General features: G+C 42.9%; 2 protein-coding genes across 2 annotated transcripts; one reads left to right on the top strand and one right to left on the bottom strand.

The window, feature by feature from the left end:
• The first annotated feature begins 1,125 nt into the window (after positions 1-1,125).
• On the top strand, positions 1,126-2,640 carry LOC133897047 (uncharacterized). The gene is made up of 2 exons (XM_062337633.1): positions 1,126-1,155; positions 1,333-2,640. The coding sequence occupies exons 1-2, from the start codon at positions 1,126-1,128 to the stop codon at positions 1,852-1,854; spliced, it is 552 nt and encodes a 183-aa protein (XP_062193617.1). The 3' UTR covers positions 1,855-2,640.
• Positions 2,641-2,852: 212 nt separating this feature from the next.
• LOC133896835 (probable serine/threonine-protein kinase PBL19) lies at positions 2,853-7,187 on the bottom strand. The gene is made up of 4 exons (XM_062337485.1): positions 6,435-7,187; positions 4,491-4,751; positions 3,929-4,051; positions 2,853-3,515 (listed from the first exon to the last, which is right to left on the bottom strand). The coding sequence occupies exons 1-4, from the start codon at positions 6,870-6,872 to the stop codon at positions 3,087-3,089; spliced, it is 1,251 nt and encodes a 416-aa protein (XP_062193469.1). The 5' UTR covers positions 6,873-7,187; the 3' UTR covers positions 2,853-3,086.
• Between the last annotated feature and the right edge of the window lie 5,795 nt (positions 7,188-12,982).

Raw genomic sequence — 12,982 nt, 5'->3', positions numbered from 1 at the left:
TATATGTATATGTATGTATATATATATATATATGTATGTATATATATATATATGTATGTATATATATATATATGTATATACATACATATATATATATATATATATATATATATACATACATATATATATACATATACATATATATATATATATACATATACATACATACACACATACATATACATACATACACACATACATATACATACGTACACATATATATATACATACATACACATATATATATACATACATATATATATATACATACATACATATATGAATATATTAAAGGACAGGAACCAGAGATTAACTGTAGCATGGATCCCGCATATTATACTTATAAATATACTATTGCATATATGTATATGTATATATACATATACATATACTGCATGTATATATGTATATATACATATACGTATACACATTTACACATATAATATTTTTTATTTTCAGGAAATTTCAGAAAAAATATCAAAATGAATAATAGTTATATTGATAAATCGCTGAAATAATCTAAAATGCAAAAAAAAAATCTAAAACTCAAAAAATATGAAACAAATTTTGTTTGATTTGTATTACTGTCGTATACATATTAAAATTATGTGCATGCATGAAAGTACATGTGTTTCCCTATAGTTAAATGAATATTTTAAATATTGATAAATTCATAAATAAATATTGAGATGTCTAAAATTAGTGAATCTAATTTTTTAATCTTTTTTTATACTCTGTGAACAAACAAATGAGCACGACGCAGACACACCAATCCATCTAGTTACCTATAGCCCCGCACAACCTCTTCCAAATCCTGGCACCGTCGCCTCCCGATCTCAACCTGACATTGAGAACCAAGAAGAAAAGACATTATCTAGCGATTGTTTGTTTCGGCTTTGACTATGGTTTTTCATTTTTACAATTCGAAGATGAAACATACATACAATTTTTTCTATAACTTTTTACAATTTATTGATTTTGTAAGCTTTTTATAGATTATAAAAATCTATTTACTGAACTATCTATTAAATTTTTTAAATCAACAATCTAAGAACTTTATTGAATCTAATTTTTTATAATCCGCGGTCTGCAAACTGCAGACCATTTAATTGCCATTGATATAGGATGAGCAAGTGGCAGCAGGACGTGTTACTGGTGGACCGCCTCGAGTCTCGTAATCCGAGGAACCTGAAGAAGATGACGACGCGTGCTTGAACTACAGAAGAGACGACAATACTGGAAACTCCCGCTGCCTCTCCCTGACGTCGCCTTCACCCCTACACGCCGCAAGTGGAGCACCGATGGGAACCTTGAGCTTTCCACGCCGTTCAGTCGCGGGGAGAAGAAGTGCCTCATCGCCGGCACGGACCCGACAGGCGGTGCATCTTCCTGTATGACCTCGAGGACTGGTCCATCCGCGGCCTGGACCGCCCCCAACGAGCCGAAGGAGTGGAGAACCATCTCCGTGGCCGCCGGCGACGCGCTCTACGTCATGGACGAGAGGCAACTAGTACCAGACCACCGCAGCCGCGGCAGCGGCTTCGAGGCCCTCACCTACGACCTTACGTTTGCTCGCGCCTGGCTACCACCCCATTCACATCGGCACATGCACGGTCATCGCTGGCTCCAGCATACTTCTGGATATCCACGCCAGGCGTCGGGACCTACTCCTTCGACACGGCGAGCAGCTTGTGGATCAAGGCGGGCGACTGGGAGCTGCCGTTCCGCGGCTGCGCCGACTACTTCACTGAGTACGGCCTGTGGCTCGGCTTCTCGTCGCAGTGCAGCCTGCTCTGCTCGTCGGACCTCGCCGCCTCCCCTGCGCTGGCTGAGACGGCGATACAGAACGTCTGAGAGGATCTCCTCGCGCCGGGGGACTGGATCCCGCAGAACTCGCAGCTGGTGCACCTGGGATCCAGCAGGTTCTGCGTCTCCAAGTTCGTCGAGACGGAGTACAAAGTACCGAACACGGAGGGTGAAATCTTGAGGCAAAACGAGAAGTTCGCCGTGCTCACTGGGTTGACGCCGGAGCCCACCGGGTTCGGCAAGGGGCCCCGGATGATGAAGCACAGGTCTCGACGTTACAAGTTGGAGGGCACGATCAGAAATTGGATATTTTGAGTTGCAGAACAAATCAACCAACTCGAGTGATCCATCCTGTCAATATCCATCAGTACCCTTTTGTGAAATATTTTGTTCAGTTTTCCTACGCTTTAATAGACTGAAAACAACATTCTTACACTCGACGTCGTCGTCGTCTTCTCCGGCGCGCTGCCATGTCAGGGTTCGAGAGAGGGTTTAAGTTCCAGGGTTCTAGAGGTCCCTCGAGCTCAGAGGGATGACCGATGCAGCGACCGGACTAACGACGTGGCGGTGCAGCGAAACGACGGCGGCGGCAGTGGAGCCAGGGCAGTGGGCGCGGTGCCAGCTAGGTAGCTACGACTCGACATCGTCGGGCTAGTGAGCCAGTCCGACGGCAGGAGCGTTGCCGAGGTGAAGGGCAGGGGAGCGCGCGAGCTGAAGCGAACATGGCTGCAAAGAGAAGAGAGAATCGTGCGAACGATGTAAAGATGAAAGGGTGGTGTTGTGCAATTGGAATAAAATGTTTTGCTTGCCAGGAACCGAGACTAACTCAGTTAATGGAGGATGTAAATGTATACTTAGATCACTCAAGTTTGAGTCTAAAGTAACTTTGAGTGTCTATTTTTTTTTTTTAAAGAATGCACATCATAAACATCTTGTTGTTGGTGCAGAAATAGAAAGTTATCCTTCATTATTAAAAAGTTAACTTTGTGTATGACTGATTTCCAATGATCAATTGAAATTAGGTTTTGTGGGTGCAAGTGCGTTGCAACATAAACGAACAGCTTCAGTGCACAATTACTTTTTAAGTGCTCGCTTTCAGAAAAAAAAAATCCGCAAACTAGTCTCTATACACACACGTCGTCTAAGTTAATGTGCGGGAAAAAAATACGCAAGCCCCTACACACACAAAAAAAACTCTTGGCGTGCTGTCACGACTGACAACACCATATCGATCTCTTCTCCGTGACCAATTAACTCAGCCGACGACGGCACCGTAGCAGTCACCTCCTGGACGTCCCGGCCGCGTCGGCCCTCTTCCCCTTGCCGTTCCTGTTGTCACCGTCGGCCGGCTCAGCCTGCGCCTGCACGGCCCGCCTGAGCACCTCGACCACCTCGCTCATGGTGGGCCGCTCCTTGGCGTTCTTGAGGTGGCAGCTCTCGGCCAGCTTGGCGATCTCCCGGGCGGCCTTCGCCGAGTACTCGCCGCGGAGCTTGGGGTCCATGATCATCCGGAAGTTGCGGCTCTGAGGCGGGAACTGGGCCACCCACTCCAGCAGCTTCTGCTCCGCCAGCGGCCGGTTCCGGTCCAGCGACCGCCGCCCCGTCAGGATCTCGTACAGCACCACGCCGAAGCTCCACACGTCGCTTTTCGCCGACAGGTGCCCCGTCGCCATGTATTCCGGCGCCGCGTACCCGTGCGTCCCGACGACCTGTGACACCACCACATCACGCGCCAGAGCCATCAAAACCAAACAATCTTTCAAGGAATTGTTATCTTCAGGTCGGCGTCATGCTAACGACGTCTAGTGCGCAATTGGTTTCAGAGTTAAATGCCAATGCCATTCACTTGAACGTACGCACAGGAAAGAAAGTGAAGGGGCCATTGACAATGGAAGCGTAAGTTCGTCAGGCACACGCATGGATCGCGCAAGTGCATTACATTGCCTGCCTACTAGGGTCAGCGACAGTTATTGGCCATCCTCCAACTAATATAGTAGTACTAGTAGTCGACTAGTCGTTGCCTTTAGTAACCGATTGAATTGATGGATGAGCATGAGACAATGCAGCTGCAGTCTGCAGAGACCGGAGTATGTTGCTCCAGAAAATATTGAGGGAGACGTACCGCAGTCGACACGTGAGTGTTTTCTCCAGTTGGTCCCTCCCTCGCGAGCCCGAAGTCTGATAGCTTTGCTCTGAAGTCCTTGTCCAGTAGAATGTTCGAAGCCTTGAAGTCCCGGTAGATTACCTAGCAAAATTGAGGAATTCAGATAAGGATTTTTTTTTTTCAAAATCAAAGATTTGCCACTGAACAAGGAACAGAAGTACCGCAGTGACAGCCTGACAATAGAACTGTCTCTCTAAAGTATTTGATGTTTGAGTAGGCTGCATTGTTTTTTTGTAGAATTCTTTCCTAAGTATTTGATGCTTGACTAGGCTGCAGTGTTTGATTCAACAGCACAGCAAGAAGAGAAATTGTATACGTTGGCTGCATGTAGTAGCCTTGAACACTGAACTGTGATTTCAGAAAATGTCAAAGAAGTTGGCTGCCTGGAATCTTTCAGGCAAGTAGCCACGATGACTTTTGCTAGCTAGGATGCTTTTCCATTTGAAAAATCATGGAAGATAGGCTATTCTTAGGGAGGAGCTTGAGAGCACGTAAGCAATGGTGCAGGTTTGAAGGATACCTGAACTTCTACCCCTTCATGCAGGTAAGCCAATCCTTCTGCAGCACCCAAGATAATCTGAAGCCTTCTATTCCACGATAGAGGAGGATTAACTCGGCTGAACAAGTGATCTTCCAAGCTCTTGTTTGGCATATACTCGTAGACCAACAATCTTTGTGCCCCTCTTTCAGTGTCAACAGCACAGTATCCAAGTAGCTTAACAAGATTTGGGTGCTCTAGTACACCAAGAAACTGTACTTCGGCCAACCACTGCTTATGTCCCTGATACAACAAAATTTAAACAGATTGCAAATTATTAGAAATTTCAGACTGATGTACAGAGAAATAGGTTATCAATTACTCATTTCATGATGAAATAAGGAAACAGTAGCCTACAGACATTTTCTAATTGACTTGGAAATGAAAGTAGACAGTAGGACACAGAAATCAGGAACTCGTCATTTGCATAGGTTAACAATGGATAGAGGTACTGTAAATCAGAATTTTAGCTTCTAGCTGACTTTTCTTCTGCAGGTTGATCTACCAAGATTTGATCTTCTAGTAAATACTAGTCAATTAAGATTAGCAACATGAACGTATACGCTGCCCACAAAAGAGCTTCATTCTATCAGTTTGTCCCCTTTGATTGGGCAAATTCAGCCCCCTTTGGCAAACCTAGCTCTAAGAAATCTTAGATCTGGAGCTGTGAGTGGATTGAGGGTATTTAGTTGAGTCATTTGATTTTTATTTTGAACTAAAAATAAAAGTTTAACAACTTTATTTTATCATACAAACTTCAGATCTAATATGGATCTTGGAGCTAGAGTTGTGCCAAACAGACCCTCAATAATGCAATTTTGAACAAGACTAGAAGGTTGGTTGACATCATTTTCTGGACATCATATTTCTCCTCTGAATCATCTAAAATGACATCCATGGTTTATATGCTTATTGCCAGCTGTTTTGTATGACCGTGAATATTCAGCATCCAGATTTGTCAAAGCAATTTTTTTGTCTATAGTTGGAGGATTACAGTTGATCAAATAGTTATTCTGTATTTCCCCTCCATTTAGCTTGTTTTCTGAATAAAAAGCTATGGGGTATTCTCATTGGTCCCATACTGTAAATATTACAACCATGTATGATCTTCTACCCGCTACTCATCATAATTATTTGCAAATCGACAATTACAGCTGGCAGCTGAAGTGGACTGGAGTTCTTATAAAATTTAGTAATTCTCACTGATGGGGGCCATAAACTATACATATGCTTTCACCCACATGTTGTTTCATAAGTTCGTCTTAACGCATACCCATGGTCCAATTGCAAAAGCAACCCAGACTGTAATAGTCAATATGACCATATCAGATCCTTGAAAGTTCTTCATTTCACTTTTTTCATTCCTGTCAAAATTGTCTACATCTAGAGAAGTCCAAGCATACTAAAAATGTATACAAGTACCAACAAATACCAGATCACCAAAACATGAATCTTACTCTCTGCAATCATCTCCTCCATTCCATTCAGTGGCCCAGAAGTTTTTATGGATGATTTTTCGCCGAATTTGGAAAAACTACAAACTACTCTTGCACAAAAAAAAAACTCTGAAACAAAAATAATCATGCCTGCCGAGTTCCCTGAAAGCTTTAAGCAGGTGCTTTCTGCCCACATTTTTGTCAGCATGCTTAGAAATCTCCTCCCATTCTAATTTACGTGAATCATTTGTCATCCCTCCTCTTTTCTGACAAAACGGTGAATAGTGGAGATAAAAGCTAGCTTTAACTACGCCGTAAATGTAATCTCCGTTCCTAATTTTTTATGTCTTGCGCAGAAAATTATCACGGGAACAGAACAGAATGGAGAATTCAGTCACCAGATGGCATGTACATGCCCTCGGAAAGAGGCCATGGTAAATGCTAGATGGCGACAAGAGAAGTCAGGGATGAAGCAAGAGCACGTACGAACCTGCAGGCCGCGCTGGTTGAGCCTCTTGACGGCGACGGCGATGCGGTCCCCCTTGCCGTCGAGCGGGCTCACGAAGCCCTTGTAGACGCTCCCGAATCCGCCCTCGCCGAGCTTCTGCGCGCGGCTGAACTCGCCGGTGGCACCATGGAGCTCCTCGTAGTCGAACGCCCGCAGCTGGCCGTGGCCCCGCTCCTCGTACAGCGACGAGATGCTCCGCTGCGACTGCGACGAACCGGTCGACCCCGCCGACTTGCTCACCGGCCGCACCGCCCCTGATTCGTCCGATCGGCTCGTGCTCACCGCCGACAGCGATGCCGCCGTGGTCGCCGGGCCCGATGCCGCCGTGGTCGCCGGGCCCGACGCCGGCGCAGACGGCCCCCGCCTTCCCGATGACCCCCCGTTCCTCGACCTCCCCTTGAAGCAGCCCAAGCAGTCCATTTCTCGCGCCCTCCTGTCCTGCTGCCTCCAAACCCCTCGCGGTGCTGCAGCAGCGCCAGGAGACGATCCGTGCCGCCGCAGGGGAAGGCGATCGTTGCCTTTTGTAGGCGGGGGTGGGACAGGCAGTGTGAACAGTGTGAACCGGGGAAGGGGGAGAGGAGAGGAGAGGCCACGGGGGCGCGGCGCTTTTGTGCGCCTGGCTAGCTGGTGATCTGGTCGCTGCTGGCCTGGTGGTGGTGTCGTGCAGGAGAGCGCGCGTCCTCGGCCCCGCTTTTTGCAGCGCGGCCGTGCGGGCTCAGGGGCTGCTCGACCTCGGACGCGCGCACACTCACACACGCGTATCACACTAACGCTTACACGCTTATAGATATAAATAAATCTTATCATATGTATAAATTAGATTAAGATATAATCTTATATACCATGAACACATACTTAAACCATTTAATATAACTACATATGTATATACTATTCCTCTTAAGATTAAATTTAAAAAATATAAATATTTATGCTAAATCTAGAACACAACTATAGTAGATAAGTTTGAGTTTAATTAGATATGACAATACTACCTTACTATATCTGACAGATAGATATATGTTTAAATTTTATCCACAGACACGAAGATATCTACGAATTCACAGTCACAGCTCGAATAACACAATTTAGATCACGAGTCGGACATAGACCTGCTTCATCCACACCCGCCTCAACCCGTTTTCATTGCCTAGGTTTGACCACGAACCTAACCAACTGAGCTCGCGGGCGCGGGGGTTTCTGCTGCTGGCGATTCGTCTCTTTCGGTTACGAGGCGGGCGGGGCGGGGCACACGGTGTGGAGGGGTCGAACGGATCGGAGCGACTCTGGCCTGGGGTGGGTGGGACGTGACGATTTGAAGTCTGAACATGTCTCTGGAGGCGTGAATGGCTGTCCCACGGGGGACGCCTCTTTCTCTCTCTCGTCTCGCCACCGGATTTCGCCTGTGCTATTGCGATTCGCGGCCTCTGCTCTGCAGTTGCACTTTGCAGCCTCGCAGGTGAGGAGGAGGTGCCGTCCCACAAATTTTACAGGAGCTTCGTGGAAATTTGTCATGAAATTGCTCTGCTTCTTTACACGGATTGGGAGGAATTCATGCGTTCGAATTGAGGTTTGGAAATCCGTGCGGTAAAATAAGCAGCACTGCAATCGGTGGACCATGAGGCATCAGTGGACAATGACAAAAGGGCGACGCAATTTGTTGGCTAATTTGACTTCCAAGCTCCAGCTGGTCAGAGGTTGCACGTTCAGGGGGCAGGAAAAAGGAAAAAGACTGAAGGGAGCTTTTGTTTGGCTATGGCTGGCAGGAGCTGATGACATATCTTGGACTTCCACACGACTTTATGATCCATGAGCATTCATGATAAAATTTTCCAAAGGTACTTTCCAGGATGAATTTCCTAGCTCACTTTGATAAACTTTTATACTCTGCACCATTGCTTAGCTAACTTAAGAACACACACCGAGTTAACCGTTTTTCTTTTGCACTTTTTCAGTGAACTAAACAGCAGCAGAGAAAAGGTGCAGACAGCCTGTGCTGCTCTGCTCTGCTCTTCGGAGAGAGGAAGACGACGTTGATGCCTCTGCACTCTGACAGTCTTTCGGTCAGAGCACACGGGATGGAATCATGGGAGGAAGAGGACGAGTTCAACTCGAGGCTGCGTACAGCGAACGCGCTTCCAGCGCGTTGGTAGCGCTCGAGGTGGCGGGAAACTGGGACCACCTTGTGGTACAAGCGCTACCCGCTCATGAATTGGATTTTAGACCATTTCTATTTATTTTTCCTTTCTTTCGTTCTTTTTTTATTTTTTTCTCCACTTTTATTTATTTTATTTTATTTTATCTCTAACAACTTTGTTTCGAAAAATTCGTAAAGAAAAATAAGAGATAATCACATAAAACAAGTGAGAATGATTTTGAAAAAAATCTCTTTATAAAGAAAATTATAAAAAACCGTTAAAAGAATGAAAATCTTTTTACGAAGAAATTCTAGGTCGCAAAATGAATTTGTTGGGCACGATCTTAAGAACCGTAGGTGCACAGCAGACGGATGTGTATATGAGTGCGTTGTAATTAAAAAAAAAACTCGAGGCTGCGTACGTAGGTGGTTGGACACGGTTGTCAGGCCGTGCCGGTCCACTTCTTGACTGGGACGGGACTGGCCGGTTTGGTGACTCACCAGTCACCACCCAGTTGCTTTCTGGACTCTGTACCTTGCTGTTTGATCAGTTGATCAGGTCGAGCTAAGGAAAATGCAAGGCCGCAATCACACAGTTAGGTGCGGACGTGGAAATCCACGATGCTATGACATCAATTTTTGTTTTATATATTTTTAAATCCAAAGATTATAAATATATGTCTATTTTGAAATTTTGTAATTCTATATTTTTGTTGCCCGTGCTACATATTGCTTGTTGTGCTTTTTCAATAGACAATAGGATTTAAAGATAAAAATACAATGTTTAAATAGTCACAAAATTCAAAACACTATAGAAATGATTATGAAATTTTAAAAAAATTTGTGGTGTAGATGATACTATAATTTAGCACTTAATTTTTTTAATGTATATAATTACTTGTACAATGATAAATAAAAAAGATAGATTCCAGCATCCCTGATTTTTTTTCTTCTCATTTTACAAGTCATGCTATTGTCTAAATTTTTTTAGAGCTAGGTGATATCATTATGTACACTACAATAGAATTTTTTATAACTATTTTGATAATATTTTAAATTTTAAAGCATTGGAACATTGTATTTTTATTTATTTATTTTGACTTTTCATCCTTCCATCAGACAACAAGAGTAAAAAGTTGTAAAATTTCCAAATGAACACATATTATTAGCAATTTTCAGATTTTAAAAAATATATGAAAATAAAAAGGTCGAATGTCATGGCAATCGTGGAAGTCCATTGACGATATCTTTTCTCTTTTTTTGCTTTTATCCTTTGAGGAACCTCAACCTATCCGTTTACAATCTATAACTCCCGTTTAGAGCAGGGGAATGCCAAGAGGCAAGAGATTCATGCAGAAATTACACTTCATGGCGGAGGATAGCGCCATTCTCCTCCGATATATATTCTCAAGTTTCTGTAATAGAGTTTTTGAGCTACTTGTGACATTGGCGCACACTAGTAACTGACGTCGTACGTGAAGCTGTGAGCTCTTCACCTCGCAATAATCTCACGCCTCCATGATTTGTGTTCTAATTTCAATATGAAAATGATCAAGCACTTTGAGAAAAAGAAAGTGTACTACCAGTATCATCTAGCGTACAATGATCAACCAGACGAACAGGACGCCATGGTCCGTAGAGGGACGCGTCGCGTGCTAGCCAGGGCTGCCGCCGTACGCGCCGGCCGACAGGTGTCGCCGTGCACGTCTGGCAACACACCCGTCGTCCTCCACCCACATTAAGTCAGATCGGCCGACGACGCCGACGTCCCCGCAGCAGATTTGGCGTCGTCGCCGTTGTTGCCTGGACCGGCGAGTCGCGTCCTCGGTTTCGTCGTCGTGCCGGTGCTCCGGTTGCTGCAGCCGTGCATGCCGATCAAGGGTGATGTTAGCGAGTCAGGACAAAATATAAGAGATCGATTATCTTAGTATAAATGTACAACAAAAGAAGCCATCATCTAACGGTCTAGATTTAAAAATTATACATAATATGTAGTTTGATTTCTATACAAATTAAGAAGTAAAATAACTAAATAAAAAGCTCATGTAAAATACAATTAATCAGTAGCTAAAATTCAAGATAAAAAAATACTAGTTCGATTTCTAATTGAAAAGCAAATATTTAAATAAAGAGTATATGTAAAATACAATTCATAATATTTGAAATAGAAAAATAGAAGTGTCCATATCAAATACAAGCTTGGAAAAAAATTTAAAATAAAAAGTAATATAAAGTTAGTACCATGATTTCTATAAGAATTCAGAAACACCTTGCAGCTCAAGGTCATCACGTCAAGCAATAGGTAAGGTACAATACGTATACTATAAATGATAGAAGCCATGACCTTTAACAACGACAAAGTGACATCAATAAATCTAGGGATTGGTGGGTCGAGATATAGGATATTTGTAGGAAAAGATATGGGTGCTATTATATTGGGTTTGGATCGTACAACTCAAGATCGCGATCACGGTCACAAATGCATCGGTAACCGCTCAAAAATCGCGGTTACCGTCCTTCTCGGTCCAGTCCGGTTTCAGAAATCGAACGGTAACCGAAATTTGAATTCAAAAAATTCGGAAAAAAAATCAAAAAAAAATCTTAAAAAAACTAGACACAATTCTAAGACCTTCTGTGAAAAAAAAATTCAAAAATAATGTCGTTTGCATCATATTCTATAGGGAGAAAGTTTGAAAAAAATGAAAAAAAATTGAAGCGTGCGGCTCGGTTATTAACTCACGTTAAGGAAAAGTGTAACATGCAAACACATATTTTTCTTGTGTAAAACGTATTTTAAGAGAATCTTTAAAATTAATTTCACTTTATTTAGAGTTTTATTAAATTCTCTATGATTTTTACAAAGTTCACAAGCATAAAGTGAATATGTTAAGAAACAGCACTGTAATTAACTTTTTCATGTCTACTATTATTTTTCCTACGTAAATCATAGTATAAATAAGCTAATGAAAGTGGTTTCACTAATTTTTGAGGTGTGATGGGTTAGTTATGAATTAATCTAGTTGCAACACATTTACACAATCATGCATGTTACAATAACTAATTCATGAGTTCATGTATTTTTAAAAGACATAGTATCGTGTAAGAAGACTAACAAGTTTCATAATTTTTGGATTAGTAAAGAGTAAACTATGCATTTAACTTGGTTTAAAAAATACAATTTCTCACAGAAAAATTTGAACTTTTTTATGAGTATAAATACTTTTATCATGTAGATCATGTTACAAGAAAATCAACAAAATTTGTTTCACTTGATTTGAAGCTCAGATGAATTAGTTATTGATTTTACAAGGTTGAGCCCTTTTTTGGGTTTTTTTTTGAACTGCGCTGAAATTCGATAAAACCGCTCGATAAATTGAGAAAATCGAGTGGTTACCGACCCAAACCGCTCGGTAACCGACCAATTCAAAAATGTGAGAAAATCGCTCGGTAACTGACCCAAACCGCTCGGTAACCGACCAAAACCGAGCGGTTACCGAACGGCTAAAATAGCGATTTTTTTTCCAAATTTCAAATTTTGTCAAATTAATTTTCTCCGATTTTTTTTAATTTTTGACCGGTAACCGCGGTTATTGCGCATTTTCGGTTAACGCCGGAGCTCGGTAACCGAGCTCCGGTCGGTAACTTCAACCCTGCTTGCGATGTAAACCATGCGATGGGGTTAGACCACAATTTCCAACAATGGCTTGGGGGTATCAACAAAGCCGTGGATCAATATGGCAGGGCACATAAACTGGCCACGTATCTTGCGGTTGCGACAACAGATAGGCAAAGAGCTATATTTGACTGAATTTGTTATTGAATTTAAAATCACTCAATATATTTGTTGCTACGTAGCATAAGATCTTGGTGTCATATAGACAACAAGGCAAGCCATAGCTCGCAAATTGCAGATGGTTGAGCAACGACCTATGATGGCGACAAAGGACATCAAGGACATTGGAGCTAGACTTGGTCCACATACCTCGCGGTAATGACAACAGGTGGGCGAGAAGCTGTATTTGACTGAATTCGTTGAAGAATTTAAAAATCACACAATAGTTTTGTTACTGTGTAGCATAAGATCATGGTGTTAGATAGGCAACGGGGCTGGCCATAACCCACAAATTGCAAATGGTTGAGCAACAACATACGATGGCGACAAAGGACACCGATGACACTAGAGCTAGACTTGTTCCGTGTACCTCGCGGTTGTGGCTACAGAATGGTGAGGAGCCATGTTTGACCAAATTTGTTGGGGGAAGTTAACAAATCTGACAATAAAATTTGTTGTTGTACAATACAAGGTAGTAGTGTTAGGTAAACAGCAAAACAAGGCACAACCGCATGCCGCATGTGATGAAGCAACGACCTACAACAGCGGCAAGGGACACATACG

Source organism: Phragmites australis, chromosome 17 (genome assembly GCF_958298935.1).
Source record: "Phragmites australis chromosome 17, lpPhrAust1.1, whole genome shotgun sequence".
NCBI lineage: Eukaryota > Viridiplantae > Streptophyta > Magnoliopsida > Poales > Poaceae > Phragmites > Phragmites australis.
This window is presented reverse-complemented; position numbering and strand designations above follow the sequence as displayed.

Bases quoted from the DNA above. Each gene is read 5' to 3' on its own strand.
- LOC133897047 (XM_062337633.1), top strand. From the start codon at position 1,126: ATGAGCAAGTGGCAGCAGGACGTGTTACTG. The intron at 1,156-1,332 runs GTGGACCGCCTC...CACGCCGTTCAG, and splicing joins GGCAGCAGGACGTGTTACTG to TCGCGGGGAGAAGAAGTGCC.
- LOC133896835 (XM_062337485.1), bottom strand. From the start codon at position 6,872: ATGGACTGCTTGGGCTGCTTCAAGGGGAGGTCGAGGAACGGGGGGTCA. The intron at 4,052-4,490 runs GTATCCTTCAAA...CAATTTTGCTAG, and splicing joins ATGAAGGGGTAGAAGTTCAG to GTAATCTACCGGGACTTCAA. The intron at 3,516-3,928 runs GTACGTCTCCCT...GTGGTGTCACAG, and splicing joins ACACTCACGTGTCGACTGCG to GTCGTCGGGACGCACGGGTA.